At 41.2% G+C, this 21052-nt stretch overlaps 1 protein-coding gene across 1 annotated transcript; it reads right to left on the bottom strand.

Annotated features, from left to right (window-relative positions):
* Window positions 1-479: 479 nt before the first annotated feature.
* Window positions 480-17015, bottom strand: erbb2 (erb-b2 receptor tyrosine kinase 2). The gene is made up of 27 exons (XM_030776047.1): window positions 16810-17015; window positions 10696-10847; window positions 10319-10508; window positions 10060-10194; window positions 9869-9937; window positions 9650-9765; window positions 9368-9509; window positions 9045-9170; window positions 8592-8718; window positions 8386-8459; window positions 8082-8172; window positions 6878-7080; window positions 6539-6671; window positions 6265-6355; window positions 5817-5971; window positions 5560-5604; window positions 5256-5394; window positions 5019-5141; window positions 4702-4800; window positions 4329-4514; window positions 3843-3998; window positions 3572-3647; window positions 3247-3393; window positions 2942-3039; window positions 2590-2775; window positions 2021-2378; window positions 480-1801 (listed from the first exon to the last, which is right to left on the bottom strand). Exons 1-27 carry the CDS (start codon window positions 16883-16885, stop codon window positions 1470-1472), a joined length of 3825 nt encoding a protein of 1274 aa, XP_030631907.1. The 5' UTR covers window positions 16886-17015; the 3' UTR covers window positions 480-1469.
* Window positions 17016-21052: the final 4037 nt, after the last annotated feature.

Raw genomic sequence — 21052 nt, 5'->3', positions numbered from 1 at the left:
AACCTAAAATTTCACATACAAAGAAATCAAGTCAGTCTAATATGAGGCCAACAAAATACACTTAAATAAGTGTGAAAACTCAGCTTCTCATCTGTCTTGACAAATAGCTGCTCACAGGTGGAAATCATTATTTGTGCAGAGAATTGATTTATGTTTTCAACTTTGAGTAACAATCATGGCATTGATGTGATTGCAGTCAAAGAGCTGAAATGAAACTGATTCTATTGTACCCCCATGTAACGACTCACCTAATAAAAATAATGATAGCAATAATAATAAACCCCACTGGAGATACAAAAACTTGGTTGTGCTCCACAGATGGAACATTCTTACAATCTTGTGATCGTTTTTTTTTTTTTTTTTTTTTTGTATTCGTACCAATGATATGATGAGCATCACAAGAAAAATACAAGAACATTGTCTCACTCACAAATGGTATAAGCTTAATAAGAAACTACTTTGCTTTTGAGTTTTTTGTACCATATATGTGTACCACACTGATTACACTGTTACACTGATGAACACACCACATTCTTCTTGCTCTCTAAACCCATGGTTAGTGTGGCCATAATGTCTCTCTTTCATCCAGACACAATATGGCCCAGCTGCTCCTCCAGGCCCTCTGTGAGGCTCACAGAACGGCTTTGATTGTACCAAGCTCTGATAGAGTGTCGCATTAGCTTTGCTTTCTGTGTTGCAGCATAGTCAATTTTATCTGTACAGTTCAGTCAGTTAGCTGTAAATTTCAAGCAGTAGGTTTCTAGAATCTTCTAAGGAAGACATCTTGAAGAAAAACCAGAAGAGGAAGTGTGTAGATTATTTAAAAAAAAAAAAAAGATAAAACAGATACATTTTCGAGTAGATTCTTCCAGGTTCATATGTCCCATCCAGTGTTATTTGGTATACATTCTCATTAAATCCATTCAAACCATCTCAAACAACTCTGCTGGCCTGCACCACACTGTATCTTTCCATCTCAGCCACAGATGAACCATTAACAGTTTGGGGTTTTTTTTTTGCAGTTTTAGAAGTGTTATGGCACCCCCACTCATTTCTGTTTGCAGGATACCAGGCTCTTCAGACGTACTCACATTTCCTTAATGTTGACACAAAATGCTACATGATATTTTCTTGGTAATGTTTTAGGAGGAAGTAGAGATGGTTTTACTTAAATTAGCCCATGTCCAACAGGACCATCCAGCCAGAGTGGCATAGAGCAAATACCACTTACTCACACACAGTAGTTACATTCACTTGTTCGTGTACACATACTGACTCACACACGTCATGGCACACTGTACTGATTCCTCTGCCTTTAAAACATACACACACTCTACCCCTTTGTCTCCTTTCACACTTTCTTACTCACACTTTCACACACACACACACACACACAGGCACAGACAGAGTCAACAGAGTCTCTCCCCGCGGCATTGTTTACTCTGGTTTCCTCCCCCTCTCTTTATATCTCAAGTGTGTTCTCTTTGGCCACTCCAAGTGTCCACTAGCCCCAGATATTCTGGATTTTCAGCTGTAGGGGTCACAAAACCATTGGGTTGCCTTTGAGGACTGGTAGCGCCTCTCTCCATCCCCCCCGTTGCTCCAGAGACAGCTTTAGCCTTGGCCAGTAATTCCAGGTAATAGGGATTGTCAAAGGCAGGTGAGGTGTTTCCCATGGGTACAAGGTACTCTGGATTCTCCACACTGCGTCCTGCACTAAGGCCATTTGGAAGTCGCTGCTCCCTAGTTTTACGAGGCAAGGTACTAGGTCGCACTGCCTGTACCTCCTGGTTCACATACTCTAAAGCGCAAAGGAAAGAAGATACGCATTAGCATATCTAAGACATGACAGACATGAAAAGTGTTCAGTGTATATGCAATAATCGTGTTCTCGTGAATGCAGAAAGTGACACACACATCTAAGGATGTATGTTTCAAATTTTACTAAATGAACATTCATCTGAAGTTTACAAAACTTCCCTGCCAAGGAGTAAAGTTTAACAGACATACACACACTCACCTGGCTGCGTATGCAGTTTGCGGGGAAGTGTGTGTGAGAAGTGATGAACTGGTCCATCCACCTCCACATCTTCATCCATACCATTTGGGAAGGTGGGGTCCTTACAATAGCGACCTGGGCTGGAGGGTGGAATATTCTCCTCTAAACCTGTCTCAAGGAACACTGAATCAGACTGTCCACCCGCCGAGTGACGGGAGATACTCCTGGCCAGGGAAGGCTGCTGAGAACCTCCCCACATCCCATTAGCTGCCGCCCCAGCTGGAAGTGTGGGATACTGACTCCGCCCAAGAGTGCTTACAGATGAATATATGCTCCTTCCAGGACCCACACCATCTACCTCCATGATTTGGTCTGTGCTCTGATTGGACAAAAGTCAACAGACAACCTTTAGATATTTGGTTGTCTTCCTGGCTAGTACAAAATAGCAAATTTCAAGTAGTGTTGTCACAGATAAGATGGCCTAGGATAAACACAGCCAAGGAAAAAGGGGTGGATACTGATGGGTGCTGTGTATGAAAGTGTGATAAAGAAAGTAAGGGGAATGAAAGACAACAAAAGAGAGTAATGACCCTGTGTGAGTGGTGCCTGCTGGGGCCGGCGGCTGAGCCCTCTCCCGGAGGGCGGAAGAACCCAGGTTGTGGTACCAGGTACTCTTCAGCATCAAGCAACTCCTTTACATTCCCTCCCTCCTCAGCCATCAGGGTGCGGAAGAACTCACTGTCCACAGGGCTGGACAAACTCATTTGCTCATCATTCTGGAGAGACAAGGAAAAACAAACAAGAAGGGGTCAATATGTTTAGCTGTTGAACGTTGATAATTATTTTAAGGGCTAAACTCTCATATGTTTGACCACTTACTGCCATATTACATTTCTATTACAGTTCATAACTCTGAACAGGCACTTGTAAATACAGCCATACCTGAATGACAACATAGCGTGGTGGGTCCCTTGCCATGTTGGAGAAGTCAGCCACGAGCTCTTTGAACCTGGGTCGGCTTTCAGGATCAATCATCCAACCTATCAGTCAATCAGTTGATCAGTCATATAGCCAATTATTAATCCATTAAGGCCAAAATAACATAAAAGTCTTTAAAAAAAACACACACACACACCCTAAATTTCAACTCTTGATAATAGGAAAAATGTCTGTTATTTTAAAGCCTCTCATATAGCATCTCATAGTATGTATGTGTGTTTGGACTGTCCAAAACCACATATACTCACACTTGACCATGATCATGTAAACATCTATAGTGCAGATGAGGGGCTGAGGGAGTCTCTCGCCCCCCTCTAGGAGCTCTGGAATGTCCCGTGCTGGGATGAGGTCATACGGCTTCATCCCAAAGGTCATCAGCTCCCATACAGTCACCCCTGAGAGAGGAGACAAAAAGAACCATAGCACATGGGTTATTTTAAAACATGGGGTTAACCAGGACTGCCCATGCTGTAACCTTATACTGCACAGTCACACATACACATAAATGCACACACACACACACACACACACACACACACATACACGCACACACACACACACACACTCACTCACCGTAGCTCCACACATCGCTCTGGTGAGTGAACTTTCTGTGCAGTATGGACTCCAAAGCCATCCATTTAATGGGCACCTAAAAGATACCAAAACCATATCTGTAAATATAATGAATGCATATGCAGAGAGCACTGATGTACATCAGTAAAACTGGCTAAACAGCAGAGAAAAATGTTGCAATGCACATCCTAACAATAACTGTCATTCTGTTAATTACTACTCTGCTAACTACATGGCACACCATTACACACACACGTTACACAAGACAAACCTTTCCCCCATCAGCATGGTACTCTGTCTCATCTATGTCAAGCAATCTGGCCAGGCCAAAGTCTGTGATCTTCACATGGTTTGGGTTTTTCACCAGAACATTGCGCGCTGCAAGGTCTCTGTGAACCAATCTCGCATCTTCTAGGTAACTCATACCCTGCAAAACAACACAGAAACACATATAATGTTCTTACGAGTTACGAATTATGGAGTTATCAGCACACATTTCTTATCATTTTATCCTACTGTGCACGTGGCACAAGGAACCAATATGCTCTGACTTGTACTAAAGTATGCTTGTGTTTTCTCTTAGATTCCAGCATCTCTGTACAAGTTTATCTTGGCAATTTGGACACACCAGTTGATGAGGGGCTGAACTAATGTGGTCTTAATGTTTAAAATGAGGTGTTTCGTTAACCAGTTTACTATGTGCTCTGTGTATCCTTCATACATACTTCTGAAAATTAATTACGTTTCACTGTCTCACCTTGGCAATCTGCACACACCAGTTGAGAAGGTACTGGGAGCCAATGTGGTCTTTATTCTCTCTGACGTAGTCCAGTAGGCAACCATAAGGCATCAGCTGAGTTACCAGCTGAACAGTGGAAGTCAGACAGATCCCCAACAAACGGCATACATACGGACTCACAACCCCAGCCATCACATAGGCCTCCTGCGGATGAACACATACATGCAGATGCAAACACAGAGAAAGGTTATCAAGACACAGACGCAAACCCAATCTTAAGTTTCCTCACTTAACTGTACCAATGTCTCCATTTTCCTGAGAACAATAATGCTCCTCTTAACACTGGGATTACAGCTGTGGGTGAAAGAAGGTTTTATACAAACAGACTCACATCCAGGATCTCTTTGTTAGCCTTGGGTGAGGTGTTCTCACGCAAAACCTTAATGGCAACTGGAATCTTCACACTTTCACCATCAGGGGCCCATACACCCTATACCGATAGAGAGAGAGAGAGAGAGAGAGAGAGAGAGAGAGCAAAGAACATGTCTAATGAGACAACTCCACATCAAGCATATTATGCCCACTTGTGTGCGACCATGATAAAACTCCTTTCCAATCTATGATTCAGGACCCGGCAGATCCTGATCATCCTACCCTGTCTTCTGTATCATGTTCATACACTATGAGTCTTAGTCACTCAGTTCTGACCTTGTATACAGTGCCAAAGGCTCCAGAGCCCAACACTCTCAGTTTCTTCAGTTCCGTTTCCTTGAGTATCCGCATCTGAGCTTGGTTAGGCATGGCGCCGCTTGGCGTGAGTGGTTCCACCAGCTACACACACACAACAAAGAAGGTTAGAAAATCACCGCTCTTCCCGGCATGCGGTTTGGCTGAGCTTCCTTTCATTAAACACCTCTCAAAAGACTCATCTTTTACTCATCTGACCTCATGTTCCTGTAGGATCCTCCTCATAGTTTCCTTCCTTTTCATATGTTTTTGCCTACGCAGGTAAAACACCAGCAGTGCCAGCAGGATGAGGAAGAGTACCACTCCACCCACGGCGGCTGCAATTGCCGTGCCAGGTCTGCACAATAACAGAGACAACAGGCCACCATTCATTTAAAGCATCAGGAATCACTTCAAATGTCCTAAGATAAAACTCGAACAAACCATCCTGAGCTCACTACCAGTTGTCCTCACGCTCACAAACCAAGTTATTCCACCCTATCACTTTCACATGAGCTCTTACCCTGGCTTCTGGTGAATTGGACACCCTCTCTCATCAAGGGGGCACCTATAAATGAAATAAGTGTATTACTAAGAAGAACACAAAGACAATATAGTATCATCAAAATCGACACCCATGCTCTGGTGCTAGACATGTAAAAAAAAAAAAAACAGGGCAGGAGTTTGTTTCTGCATATGATGACTACGGTTTGTTAGGGTGTGGTAGGTATGGCATTGGTATCCATAGTGATCAGTCACTTGGGTTAGTGCAGTACTTACGACACAGTGCAGTTGGTCTCACAGGGCAGACAGTGTCCTGAGGCATTGCTGTACTTCCATATAGTGTGTTGGTCTTCCTTAACCCCACTGGGGCATCGCTCCACACATGTGTCCCCATCCTGGAAGTGCAGGCACTCTTTACACTGGTTTGCCCCCTATAAGAGAAAAAGACACATACGGTCATTAAAAGCAGAACGTTTGGACTGCCTACACACTAATCAATCCCCTGGGTCATTTTCTAGATCATCCTCTTAGCTTCTGTCTGTAACCACTGACCCTGTGTCACCGCTGAACCACTACTGTTTCAGACTCAGTTCTGACTGCTGTGAAAATCTGCCTAAAGAGAGCCCTGCAAAGAAATCAGAACTGGTACAAATGAAGGAATGGAAAGGAATTTCAAATTGGGCATATTCCAAACTGGACACTAATGTGGAAAAAAGTCTCTTACCTGGCCCACACAGGAGGCAGAACCATTGATTGGGCGACACTCTGAGTGGCAGGCAACACACTGGGAGCCATCAATGAACTCCCGCGGAGACCTGGTCAAAACATGAGCTGTTACTACGATACATATTTGAGGAGATTAAAATTATAGTTCTGGGTTATTACATACCCAAACAGACTGAAGACTAATCAAAGCACTGCATATGCAAACATAATAGATCCAATATTACATAATATTACAATATTACAAGACAAAGCATTAATTTAGACTTATGCACCCCTGCAGGATGTTACACTGCTCCACACACTCCGTCCCACGCTGGTACTCCACACATGACACACACTGACCAGGCCCAGGACCCCAGCAGGCCCCGTCCGCACACAGGGGATGACACACTCGACCCTCTGCAACTGATAGACAGACAGCAGGAGATTAGGAGAAAAGGACAGGAAAAAGGATATTTTGTACTTTTTATATTTTGTAAGCAAAGCTACTTGCACATAGACATAAATGAAGTATCGACTAGTTTAAAAAAAAAAAAAAAAGTATTAAAAAACCCACATACATGACAAATATACGCATGAAGAAAAAAATCCTGTTGTGAAGCAGGACATACCACATGTTTTGGGGTCTCGGTTAGCATTGCTGATGAGATGTGGGCCTTGTTTGGGATGCAGCACAGACTCCCACGGTAGAGAGGACGTATAACAGAGCTGTGAATTATTATGAACCAGGACCAGACCTCCACTGACACTGCGTAGTGAACGGAGCCCCAAAGACTCAATCTGCAGATTCTGCACACCCAGAGAGAATACCCCCCTTCAGGGCGAGGAAAACGGAGAAAGAGAGAGAGAGAGAAAAAGAGACAGAGAGAAAAATTACAACTTTAAGCATACAGGCAGAGATAGGTTAAAAGACAAGGAAACAATTGCATACACATCAATGTGAGATAGAAAGGGACACAAAAAAACATAATGAAAGCATAGATAGTATGTGGCAGGGACGCATGAAAAAGAGAAAAAAAAAAAATAGTTGAGAGGAATAGCGTAGCGACAAAGGCTTGTGGAACAGTTCCACCTGTCTCTGTCCATCTGGAGACATTTAAAACAAACATGACCATAAAACAGCAGAACATTTTAAAAACTAAACACGCACTAAAACACCAACCACCATACAGCAATTACCAGCTATTATACATCTTATTTATTATCTAAAATCCACATAACCTGAGCATTCCACTCTCACAGGCACGTTGATTAGCATTAACTTAAAGCAGCTAAAAGCTTTAAGGCAAAGATTTGGTAGTTTGGGAGATAATAATTAACTTTTATGTCTAGCAGGAAATTAGATATCAGATAAGCCAGGTCGACAGACAGGCAGACAAACAGATGAAGAGACAAGTGAGACAGGCTAATCCATGGAAAAAACATCAAGATAAAGAGATAAAGAAGACCTGTTAAAAAAGAGAAACCACTGAATGGACAACACATTTTGCTTAAAGCAGGGGTTCTGATCACTTCTGTGTAGTGGACTAATTACTGAAGACCACCAACCACACCAAATTACAACTAAAATTATATCCTAGTTTACAATATTTCTTATTAGTGTACCAAGCACTACTTAACAGTGCTCATGCTTCAAATATGATTAACCTTTTTGTGACTTGACATAAAACCATCTAAACGTCCACGAGGAAAGATCACGGACCACACATTCAAAGTGACTTGCTTAAACAAGTCAAAGCATAAAAACAGACAGGATGATGTAATTCAAGAAAAATGAGTGTTAAAGAGATACTCTGAGAGAGACCTCAGTCTTACCGATAAAGCATTCTTCCTCTGACCACCTTCAAATTCTCAAACACTCCCAGGTCTTTCAAATCTGCTGGCCAGGCATCAATATACAGATATCCTGGAATATAAACAGACACACCAAACATACGCACGTGCACACGCACACGCACACGCACACACACACACACACACACACACACACACACAAACATGCACGCACACCCACACGCGCACACACACACACACACACACATACATTAATTAAATCTCATCCTGAGTCCTGGGCAGACAATCAGGTTACACTATAAAATATCTAAGTAAGACATCTTACCTGTAATTTCTTCTAAAGTCCTGAACACACTGAGCTGACGGGGCTGAAGACCAGATGTGTTTGTCGCTGGGTCTCTGGTGGATGGGATGACATGTCCATTAAAGAGAAGAAGTAAAAATATAATACATTCAATATCACATAAAGTCTGAATACAATGGCAGAGAAACCATAAAACATTATATGCATCTGATGGTACATGCTCTTACCCTTTAAAAGACTGCGGTAAGAAAGCCAGACTGCCAAAAATCTTCTTACAGCCAGAGAACAGGCCAATGTTAGAGGAGTTCACTGCTGACACTCCCTGCAGATTACCCATGCCTAGACCGTAACATACTGACACACAGAGAGGCTGTTACAACACACACACCACAAATCATACCATAATGCACCAATAAAAGGGACCTAAACACAAACTGTATTTACTAAAATATTGCAGCAAGTATTATGCACCAGATAATGTTGCCACACCTATTTGTAAAATACAAAGTACTGCAATAGAATTTTTATGTATTGTTATGTAGCAATATTTTAGTGTACTATACTATTCTCTGGAAACTACACCTTGAATCTTACATTTGAAAACTAACAGCACAAATGGTGCCTCATGTATCTACCACAAAGACACAGCAGCACACACCAATTTTCACAGCCACACACACCTTTTGGACACTCTCCTTTACACTCTTCACATTTCTGGATCTCCTGACCATCTACCTGGAGGATGACCTCCTGATTGGCTGGAGGGCAGACCATAGTACATGCCACATCCATGGCCAAGTAGTTATCTATGGAGAGGAGAGGAGAGAGAGAGAGAGAGAGAGAGAGAGAGAGAGAGAGAGAGAGAGGGAGTTTGAAAGCTTTAGTTTGAATTATCGCTGTACTACAGCCAACTGAGTTGCTGCAGTAAATGCATTCAGTATGAGGGAGTCATGAAGTAGGAAGCAGACAGAGTGCAGATCCCATTACAAAGAACAATACTCACAAGGACACTGCTTTACACAGGTGGCTCCAAAGCTGAACTTAAAGTCCGGGTTGGGTTTGGACTGGAACGTGATTGGGTCATAGAGGGTAGGAGGCGGGCAGCTGCCCTTACACGTCCCGCTGTCGTTAAAATGCCGGCAGGCCTGTCACATTAACCATATTCAGTCAGTCAGTAAAAGAGAGAATGCAGAGGCACCGATCAGATTATACATTACATGACCCGGCACTGACCCTGAGGATATAATCTGAGGACAAAGACACGACACAATGCAAACGTTCTCACCAGACAGTCTGAGTCCTTGGGCCCCGTGCACCCTGCTGCACACTGCACATGGCAACAGTCATTAGGGTGTCTGCCCTTACACCTCAGACACCCGGACGCACAATGGACATGGGTAACTAAACAGGGAGGGGGATGGGTGTTATAATGTATCAGAAATAAATCCTTCGATAGAAACCACTGATAAGCCGTAAGAACGATAAAACTCCAAATTCAACTCACAAGTCTGGCAGTCCTGATCAGTTGGTCCCCAACACCCTCCAGATACACAGTCTGCAGAACAAGCTGGGCCTGAGAGAGAGTCAGAGAGGGAGCGAGAGAAAGAGAGGGAGAGAAAGAGAACAAGAGTAAAATATCACATGTATCGTTTTGTCTAACCAAAGCACAAAGTGTTTCATGTCTGTGTCACTTACACTGTTTTGGGGCATCTTGCAGGTGCAGTACTTGTTCGTGCGTTCCGTCCAGAGTATCGTTCCAGTTGATCTTTTTGGGATTTGGAAAGCACAGATGGGGGTTCCCCCAAATATATACCCCACCCATCAGAATCTCTGCCGAGAAAAGGCATTGCAAAATTAACAACATCACTGATAACACAAAAGTGGGAAAAGACACATCACAGAGAATCAGACCCTACTCTATCTATATCACCAGTATCTATATCACCATGCTCACCTGTTAAGCTCCTCAGGCGCAGTTCTGTCAGTCCAGATCCACCTGTGCCGGTGGGTGTGTTGTCCTGGACTGCCAGAGCATAGCTGGAGTTATACAGTTGACTGCCTCGGATTATGCGTAGGCTATCCAGTGGAACAACACTCACTGATACGTGAGCTATTAGCACATATCCCTGCACCTCCACTATCCCCTACAGAAAGAGAGAGAGAGAGAGAGAGAGAGAGAGAGAGAGAGAGAGAGAGAGAGAGAGGATGGCAGAAATGTGTAGTGAGACACATGTGGCAAATATATAAGAATCACTGAATTTCAAAGCAACACTAACACCAGAAGAAAAATTATTGATATTGCTTATATACATCACACACACATACACACACCTGCAAGAAGGAGAGATCTGGCGTCCCCTGTAAGTGTGTGATCTCCAGATTGCCATGGACGACCTGACATCCAGTGTAGAGTAACTTAAGCATCTCAAAGTGATTCTCCGGACTGGAGGGCAGGGCCAGTTTCATATCTGTGCCCAGGCATACTGCAGAACACACAAACACAGATATTTACCCAATGTTTACAATGTTTCAAAGGCTTTCTCTATCCTTTAATGTGCCCACCTGCGTTTAAGTCTGATTACACATCCACCTTAAACAGTGAGACTGAGCTATGCAATATCATATCACCAGAAATGTGTATATCGATCTCCTTAACTTTCCTCAGGAGAGAGCAGGCGTAAATGCATGCGTGCCACCCAGACCCCCCCCCCCCACACACACACACACCACACACACACACACACACACACACACACACACACACACACACACACACACACAGACACACACACACACACCACACACACACACACACACTCACACACACACACACGCGCACACACACAGAGCTGGGTTATAAATGTCCTGATATGTTTCCGGCCCATCTCCTGTATTACATCTAGCCTGCAAGCACAGGAAACTCACTTCCGCCCACTCTCCAATCCAGACACCCACCTAAATGCTCAAATGTCACACACAAACACACACACACACACACACACACACACACAGACACACACTTTAATATCCCAAAACAGTAATAAAACGCAATTGTATTACTCATGCAGAAAAGAGTACAGGAGGAAGGAAATGTTAAGTGGCTCAAGAAGTCTCTTTCAGCCAGGCCTGGAGCCCCACTACGCTGAATAGCTGTTATCAAGTGTGTGTGAGTGTGTGTGTGTGTGTGTGCGTGTGTGTGTGTGTATGTGTGTGTGTGTGTGTGTGTGCGTGTGTGTGTGCGTGTGTGAGACTGGTCTGCACCACATCACCTACAAGCCAGACCTGTGTGGGGGAGTGTGTTCATTTGTGTCCTGTGTTATTAGTGTTTCTAGTAGCCTCATCCACATAAATGGTAGTAGCTGACGATCCCTGATAAGGTAACCTCACGTGAGTAGCTCTCCTGGTAAGTCTGTTGTTTGGGTGATGCTTGACAACACACAAATAGTATGATAAAATATCAAATATCACAGGCAAATACAAAAATAGAATACACCCAAAAGCTAAAAAAAAAAAAAGACTAATTTGAGATTTTAAAAAATTAAACTATGAACTCGCTAAATGAAATTAGTAAAAATAAGTTAAAATAAAAAGCAAACATATACAAATCAAACATGCAATTATTATTATTATCACTATCATTATTTTTATTATTATTAATGCTATTATTGTTATTATTATCATTATTATTGTTGTTGTTGTTGCTGTTGACGATGATATATTATGATATTATTCATACCATCTAATTGAAAAACAAATCCTGACTCAACTTAGAATTTATACGCTTTTGGTTTTACGTTATGTCATGAATGACAGTATGCGCTGATGTTGGGCAAAAACCAAACAGAAACAGTCTTTATGTTTTGTTTCTTGCATCCTTACTTCTTTTCAGTTTTCCTTCCTTTTCTTTTCATCCTCTTAACCCTCAGAGGCGTATGTGTGTGTGTGTGTGTGTGTGTGATTTTTGTAGGGCCGGCTGGCGGCCTTGAATAGAATCCAACTGACTTCCTAACTGCGTACCCCCATCCCCCAACTCTCTCTTCCATCTCCCTTATTCATTTCTTTCTCTGCCCTTTCTCTGTCTAACTTTCACTCCCCCATGTACTCGTCTTTTATCGTTTTCTTGCTATTTCTTTCTCATTTTCTCTTTCCGATACAGAAAGGCACAAGTGTTAGCGTTATAGCTGTGTCATTTTACCACAATGCATCACTACTGACACCCAAACAAAAAAAGACACACTCATTCTTGGACCAATTGTCGTACACCCTTACTAATGCCTACTAATTCTCTCTAGTCACTGCTTCTGGACACCGTATCCTAGCAACTTCACTTGGAAAACTTACTCAGTGCCAAGCCATTCCTGCGGTAACCAGTTGTTGGGGGGACCGAGGCAGTTACACACAGATTTACATGCTTGAACACACGTGCACACACAGACACAAGACAAAAAATATAACAACCAACCGTCCTCAAAAAAAAAGACATCAACACATTACAATTTTTCATGGCCTCAGCTGTTTGAAAGAATCTTCAACAAGTTGTGTAACATCTTCCAACCATATAAAAGTTTAAGTGCCAAACATGTATTCATGTTTAAACACACGTATCCCAGAAAGAAATATCTAGCATTGCTCATGTCTGTGCTCAAAGTTCTTGTGCCTTTTAGCCAAGATAAGTATAATTAGAGTATAATACTGTATCGACCAGTGTTGTTACTTTACAAATTAAAAATTAAAGTATAATACTGCATCAACCAGTGTTGTTACTTTACATGTCATAGTCTGTTACAAAGGGGAATTAGGAGCGTTGACACTGAAAACAAGGAAATAGAGTAAAAAGAAACTGAAAAAAAGAAATAGGAAAAATAAAACATGTACTGTGTTTGAGAAGTATAAACCAAAACAAGAAACCACTGAGACTTAAGACTGCAAATGAGATTTGAGATTAAAACAATATTCAGGATTCCTCTCCGACAGAATCGATTGAAATCATTGTTCAAAAAGAAAATGATTGATGGGTTGCTGAGTTGATGAGTGCAGAAAGAATGACAGAGAGAGAGAGAGAAAGAGAGAGAGAAATAGACATTCTGTATGTCATGCAGTGCTCTAAACCAGTGCTACAAGTGGCTTGAAGAATCAAACCAGCCACACCTGCACCTGGCTGTCAGCCAGGCAGGAAGTACTTTGCACACTGACTAACCTGAGCAGATTTCAGCATGGCTGCCAACTACTGTTACTGCGACTGCCATTGTGACCAGAGTTTTAGCCACAGGCCACACAACAACAAACAAACAAACAAACAAACAAACAAAAATACCATGGCCCAAACAGTATCATTCACATCTGTAACAACAACACTCACATTACAAAACATTTCTTCCCATCCCTCAAAAATTCACTGTATATCTACCACATTGATCAAATAAAGCAACCCCTAAATATCTAGAAATAAAGCAGCATTTCACACTAATACACCTGCCCAGCAGGAGTGTAGCTTCAGTATCCTAGGTCATTTGTGAATGACCTGTGTTATCCTAAATTTGTTCTTTCTAAATTTTCAGTAAGATTACACATTTGTGTGCAAAGCACATTCAAATGAGACTTTCTAAATCTCTTCCTCCTCTAACACATCCCCAACAAAACAAACAAAGCAACATAAATATCTCGTATCACAGTTCTCTCCCCCTTTATGCATTCCTCTTCTCTTCAACCTCTCTTGCTCACAAAACAAACGAGTATTGCTCAACCATCAGGAAGAACAGGATCCGTACCAGCCTCTAGTGGAGTGTGATGTACGTACATTGCATTCTGACACACAGGCAAGTGCATACCTAAACAATTATCATCACACAGAATGTCTGATGAACAATAACTTAGGTAATACAGACACAAACAAAACAAAACAAAAAAAACAATGACTGGTGCTGGTAAATACACTCTGACCCATATAATGCCTCGGCTCCGTATCCACTAATCATGAATCTTTCTGATGAACTTTGAGGACGATGCGAAAAGACAATAAATTCTCGTGAGCCTATGCAGAGCGTAAGGCACAGAGCATTCCTTCAGCATCTCACAAATCCCCCAACAGAGATTTTAAACCAGCAAGACGTCACCAACCAGTACATAACTCCGTGTGCGTATAACCGTACATTCCAGTTTTACGCCAGAAACACAGAGGTCTGCTTACCTTAAATGTCAAATGCCTCCTTACTCTGTAAAATGAAGATCTTAAAAAGATTCCACTTATTCTTACCACAAGCAAAGAGGATGGGGTCCTGGACAACATTTATGGTATGCTATGACTAGGACCAAGGGATTCTACAGGAACTAAAGGAGTACAGATGTCAATAAGCAGTCCTTATTAAATTTGTCAGCATTATAAGATTACTGAGTTTCATTGATTATAATGACCAAAGAAGACAAGGCCACTGGTTGTTTGAATGTAATCCAAATGCATGAAACTTTAGACACCGATTGGGCAACCCGTTGATGTCCGTCTATTCAGCATCGTCCAAACCCCTGGATTCTGAAAGAGTTCAAGCTATTTTAAAGACCTAAGATTAGCAGCAAGAAACTGTTCGACAGTTAACTTATGTACTGTAATTTATAAGAATACAAAAAGCTCCAGAAAGAGACATGTCTACTTGGTCTTTCAAATTTTCCACCCTGAGTATGTCAGTGTTCTTCGCATTGCTTCACGCTGTTGATAGATTTTGCTCTTAAAGGATGTTCTGTGCTGTTGAAGACTATGTGCTGAAAACATGTTGACAAACAACAAAAAATGCAGCCTGGCCAATTTTCAGTTTAGCCACACAGGCACACACACATACACACACACACACCCACGTACACACACACGCGCGCACACACACACACACACACACACATAGAGACTATGTGCACAGATTAGTGTTTATTTGTTCTTGAATGCATAATAAGAACCCTGATACAGTTACACATAACATGTTAACGACTGACCTTTGGAATAACTTGCATTCAACTATCAGGGAGGAGTGTCTGTGTGCGTGTGCGTGTGTGTGTGCGTGTGTGTGTGTGTGTGTGTGTGTGTGTGTGTGCGTACAGAGGTGTGTTTTGTGTGTATGCTTTACGGGTGCTGAATTTTATTTGCATTGTCAACACTTGTTTTTGTATAACCATTCACTTACATCAGATGCATATGATTTTGATTTTTTTCCTGAAATAAATACAATAGATACACAGTGCAAAGCACAACCAAACAAAACAATTGCATTTCCTCAACTCAGGACAAATACACTCCAGCCCAGCCATAAACTTGCCACTAATTCACATCTCAGTAGCTAAACAGTGATCATTCACCAAGTCCAGCTCAGTCAGGCACTCACAGTATGGTGACAAACTAAAAGAAAAAAACAGACACACAATCATTCGAGATCTGAAAAGATAATCTTGCACTTTCTCTTTGCCTGAATTTGCTCTGCTCTTGTGTGCCTCTCCAAGAAAATATGTGCTACCTAGGAATCTGTGCTACACTATCGGTCACCCTGCGTGTATACGTAATGATTATCATTATAGAGCACATATTTGCTTTTATTTATGTATTTACTTTTGTTATAAAATTACTATGTTCTGTCATCTTTTCCTGGGGCTCATGATGTAATGCCAACGAGGATATGGAAAATAGTTAAATCTGTTCCTTAATATTTTATGTTGAAGCTATATTCTATGGTCACCGAGGTAAAATACGAGGACCTATAATTTGTTGAAAATGTTGTTGCCTTTCATAAACTACCTTCATATATATTTATATACCTAACGGATCTCAGTTCATAGTTCTAGTGTCATAATAGGTAGGGAAGTGTACAAGAGGTAAGCAAAACACCTGTGGATGGATTAACAAATCTGTCTCATTCACTCATGTAGCCATTAACTTAGTCAGGAAGTAGTCATTCCTTTGTTAATTACTGGAGGCGGCTTTCTGAATGATGTATTTGTTTACAACCCCAAACCACGCACACAGTAATAACTACAAGCAATCATGTCTGACGACCATTGTCAAGCAAAAGTTGCAAAGCAAGTTTTTTCCCAACATACTTCACCTTCGCAGCTCTGTGCGCAATCGCTGTAACGTCAATACATTATCTAATGAAATCCTGTAATATACACACGTTTATTTAGCTTGGTGAAACCGCGCTCTTGAGAATCGCCTGACCTACTTGTCCGCCAGCTGCTGACTTATCGATAGTAGTTAATAAATAGTCAATCTCTATAGCGCTACACGAGCGGGTGCTGGAGCCTCCGCTGTTGGAATGTCTATTGTCGTTAAAGAAATCCTGCTCTCGGTCATGCTGAACTTTCTTGCCACTCTAGAAAGATTCTCTGATTTTCAGATTGTCCTGAACTTGTACAATTAAATTTGTACACCATTCAAATATCAACAGACTAGGACGTGTCAAGTTGACCAACCTTCTCTGCCCGAAGCTCTCGCAATTCTCACAACCAACAGGACGCAGATGAAGCAAAGTCTTCTCGTCGCCTCCATCGACTGCAACCACACTTAGTCCATAGTTATTCCACAAATTTTAATGAATTCCTCTGTGGCGCACATAAACACTACTATCGCCGCACACACTTTTTGGTACTTCTAATACTGTTGTATTTTTCCTCGAATCCGATCAACTTCCTGCCAGTTCGTGAGCCCAAGTTGCCAGTGTCAGTAATAATGCGTGCCATAGAAGGCGCGCTCCCGAGGAAGGCCAGAGTTGGGAGTGGCAGAGAGGGACGATTGACTTTCCTAGCCCGCCTCTTGTCCTAAAGCAGCAGCCAGGAGACTCTTTTGTAATTGTGCAGGCAGCTAATTTTGCGTTCAGTTAAGCCTAACCATTCTAGTCGGGCGAACTGGACTTTTTATGCATGATTACACAGCCAACTTAGCATTTAATTAGTGTATTAACAGCACCTTTCAAGTAAAAGGATTTGAAGTAGAATTATTGGTATGATACTTTCTTTAAATGATTTCAGTAAGTAGGCTTTTACTTCTGTTGTCGTGTTTGGCTGTGATGTGTGTACACGTCTGCAGATAGTTTTTTTTTTCAGTTTATAATGTGTTTGGATAATTATCCCACCTTACACATTAATCAGGCCTGCTTTAATGTCCCAGTGGTGAGAAGTGAAAGAAGAATAATCTCCATTCATCCAAAACTATCTGCCCTCCTCCCACTCTCCTCACAGACTCCAGCCCACCGTGTGTGTGTGTGTGTGTGTGTGTGTGTACAGATCAGTTGCAAAGGCATGTGTAGGCTCTTCTTTGTTTTCTGCCATACTGTAAGGGGCCTCTACGCTGGTGTACTTACAAAATAACAACACAAATATAAACAGTGTAGAATGTTTCAAATCTGTATGCTATGACAAGCCTGTTACAAAATTGCATCTTGTATGACTGTAAATTGCTATAAACAAAAAGATTTATAAAATAATGTTTTTTTTAATGACACTTAATCCTATAGGTGCACTGAGGTTACAAACGGTGAGCATCAAATCTGCCCCTAAATCTTGGAACAGCCTTAAATTACAAATTTGAATAAAGTAAAAGGACATCATTTTAACAAACATTTCAAGTGAACTATAACTGTTAAAAATGTAGGTTTAAAAAAAATAGGGTGTAAACAATATAATCCATGCCCCTTTATACAATGTCCTAATTCAGTTACTTAACGGTGTGCAAGAACTTTGTTAAAGGGACATTGAAAGCATGAAAAGGAAGGGAGAGGAGGACACAACACTTTGGTCTTCTCTTGTCAGTTGAATTCATATTATCTTTCTAATCCACTTCACTAAACAAGGTACCCCTATGACCTCATATTTACAAAACAATTACAACTTTACACAATGTAACACTTGTGTAGGCGCAGGTTTCAGATTTACACTTTGTGAATATGAATGAAAATTGTATGCATTTTTTATCAGTTCACGTAATGCCTGTTATGAGATGAACATGAGAGTGATATAAATTTGTCGTGTTATGTTTAAATCAGTTTACTACCCTGCAGACACTTAGAGGAATTTTACACTGTACTTTATTAGAGATTGTCAATAATGTACTAGCATCCCACTTTTGCTCTCTTGCCTTATTACAGAGTTATGTAAATAAATTACTAATTTTACAGCATGTTATCATAACTTTCCGCATGCAGCCATGGTTACCCTTAACAAAATAACTATTATAACACATTAATCATGTTGTTTGACAACGCCGTGACAAAGTTTAGCAAAGTAATCCAAAAGTTTCAATCCTAGACTATTTTGGTGCCTCTATAACCATGCTTTGTAGAATAAACAGACTCTTTATATGCTCAGCATGAATAAGCAGAACTGTAGGCACACCAGGAAGACAATATATTGCATATTGTAATATATTCATTTTTCTCTGACGTAAAACCTTAGTTTAGTATGCATGAAAAGAAAACATTTCGACAACATATGACTTTGTTTCCTTGAACAGGAGATAAAATCAGTGAGTCTATTGTTTGTATCAGAGTGATCCAGTCTTCCAAAGAAAGTCTCCTAGCCACTGAAAAAAAAAAAAAACAGGTCCCCATTCTTCCACAATCTATCTTCATTCTCTCATATGTTTTCAATTATATAACGGCTTCGAATTGACTTCGTAATATATTTAGTTTTTAAATAGCAGCTACATCTGAAATGCTTTTCTCTCCCACTGCTGTTTCAGGGCTAGAATGAGACAGCACAGCTCCTACAGTATGTGGCCTAATATCACAGGCTGTTTGCAGGCTGGTGACAGAATTCAGTCTGCTATGAGAGTGTATGAGTAGAGTTAGAGGAAATACTTTTGCTGTCAGTGAGTTTCTCCTCAGGCCTAAGACAAGACAGGACAAACTTGAGTACTTTTATACCTGTAGAAAGAAAAGAGCTTTTCTTTGTCCTCCTCTTCCTGATTTTACTCTTTTGTCGAATTTCACTCAAGTCTATACATTTCATAAAATGAGAATTATAAATGAATGAAGGAAAGAAACACATCCGTTACGCAATCAAAGCAAAAAAAAAAAGAAAAGTTAATAATGGATAAACTTTATTTTTTTTTAAAGCTCAATTTATACACACAACTAAGTGGTGTAAAGGAAATAGAAAGGTGCTTCAAGGAGAGCGAGAGAGAAGGAGGGAGAGAGTGAAAGAACGAGAGAGTGAGAGAGAGTGTGCTAGTGAGAGAGAGAGGGAGAGAAGGGGTGGGAAGAGAGGTGTAAGTGCACAGATCAGGCTGTCAGGGATCATGTGGAGGCATTGTGGTCTCCATGTCACATTGTCTAATCAGGAGGAAAGGTACCGGTGAGCCATTTGTAACCTTGCAGAGTAGTATGTCCAAAAAAAACGGTTTCATCCATAATATTTTTTTAACACGTAACTGCAGCGATAACCACGTACAGTTTCCACCATTGAGCATGTTATCCAGTTCTTCATATATATTTATCACAAACACAGAAGGACAACAGCCATGAGTTCTACATTTTTAAAGTCATATCAGCTATTACAACCTTCTAGCTGATATATGTACAGATCTGTATTGTGACAGATGGCAATGTGTTTCATATAATAATATTTTATACTGCCGTACAGGCAGTGCGGTTCCTTCTCCTGAAATTCCATGACTGGTGATCAGCTGCGAGTTCAGCATGCAGGATGTTTTTAAAAAATGAAAGGAAACAAGAAATTTCTCAACAAAATGAAGTCTCAAAGTTTCCATACAGAGGATCAATCTACTGTAGAAGAGTGGACTTCTGTAACATAGGCTGTAAATATCTTCCCTTGGCTATTTTTTTTCTGTGATGTCTTACACAGAGTGCCCTCTATCAATATCCAAAATATCCTTGTAGCCCCCTCCCCCTAAATGGCTCTCTCCCTCCCTCCACCCCTTTTAGCCTCTTGGAGAAGCTATATTTACCCCAATCCAATCATGCCTTCACATTCACACACACACATACACACACACACACACACACATAGACATTCGCACGCGTCAAAAACGTACATAAAGTGCACAAATGGTAAACGGAAACAAAATACTCTTCCAATTTTTTTTTTCCCCAGGCTTTCATGTAATTTGTGAGTCAACGTGCGTGCCTATCATTAATTCAGACTGACATAATGAAAGAAAGGCAGAGAAAAAACAAGGCACACATGAATGGTAATCAGAGCAGCGACCAATGACAGAAGAACAAGGGGTTTGCTTCATCACATGTTAGATTACAACGCACACATACATTAAAACGCACACATGCACATGCACAAATACACACACCTGATGGTAACAGAGTCATGGATGGGAGGGAGACTTAAAAGGTATAACAGAGACAGAATAACAGAGCCATCTGTTTAGGGATGTGTTAGTATTAGCTGCTCTGGAAGAAAGGGAAATACATGCAAGCACGGATGGACGCACACGTGCAAACGCACACACAGACACACGCACACGCACACTCTGATTCAAATCCCTTTTCTTCAATATAAATTTCCCCTTCTATCTAATATCATGAATCCCTCTCCTTTCTATACACTCTGAAGGTACTGTGACGAAAGGAAGTTAAACCAGTGGATAGTCACACACCCTTAAAAACCCTGAAAATCAATTCACACAATAAAATAAAGCACATGATGGCCAAATCATCACAACAAAACAACTGAGAAACTGTCTGAG

This window comes from Chanos chanos, chromosome 5 (assembly GCF_902362185.1).
Source record: "Chanos chanos chromosome 5, fChaCha1.1, whole genome shotgun sequence".
NCBI classification, from domain to species: domain Eukaryota; kingdom Metazoa; phylum Chordata; class Actinopteri; order Gonorynchiformes; family Chanidae; genus Chanos; species Chanos chanos.
This window is presented reverse-complemented; position numbering and strand designations above follow the sequence as displayed.

Excerpts from the sequence above, each read along its gene's own strand:
- erbb2 (XM_030776047.1), bottom strand. The coding sequence starts at position 16,885 with ATGGAGGCGACGAGAAGACTTTGCTTCATCTGCGTCCTGTTGGTTGTG. Across the intron at positions 10,195-10,318 it reads GCGCCTGAGGAGCTTAACAG|AGATTCTGATGGGTGGGGTA; the intron begins GTGAGCATGGTG and ends TTTTCTCGGCAG. Across the intron at positions 9,510-9,649 it reads CCAAGGACTCAGACTGTCTG|GCCTGCCGGCATTTTAACGA; the intron begins GTGAGAACGTTT and ends TTAATGTGACAG.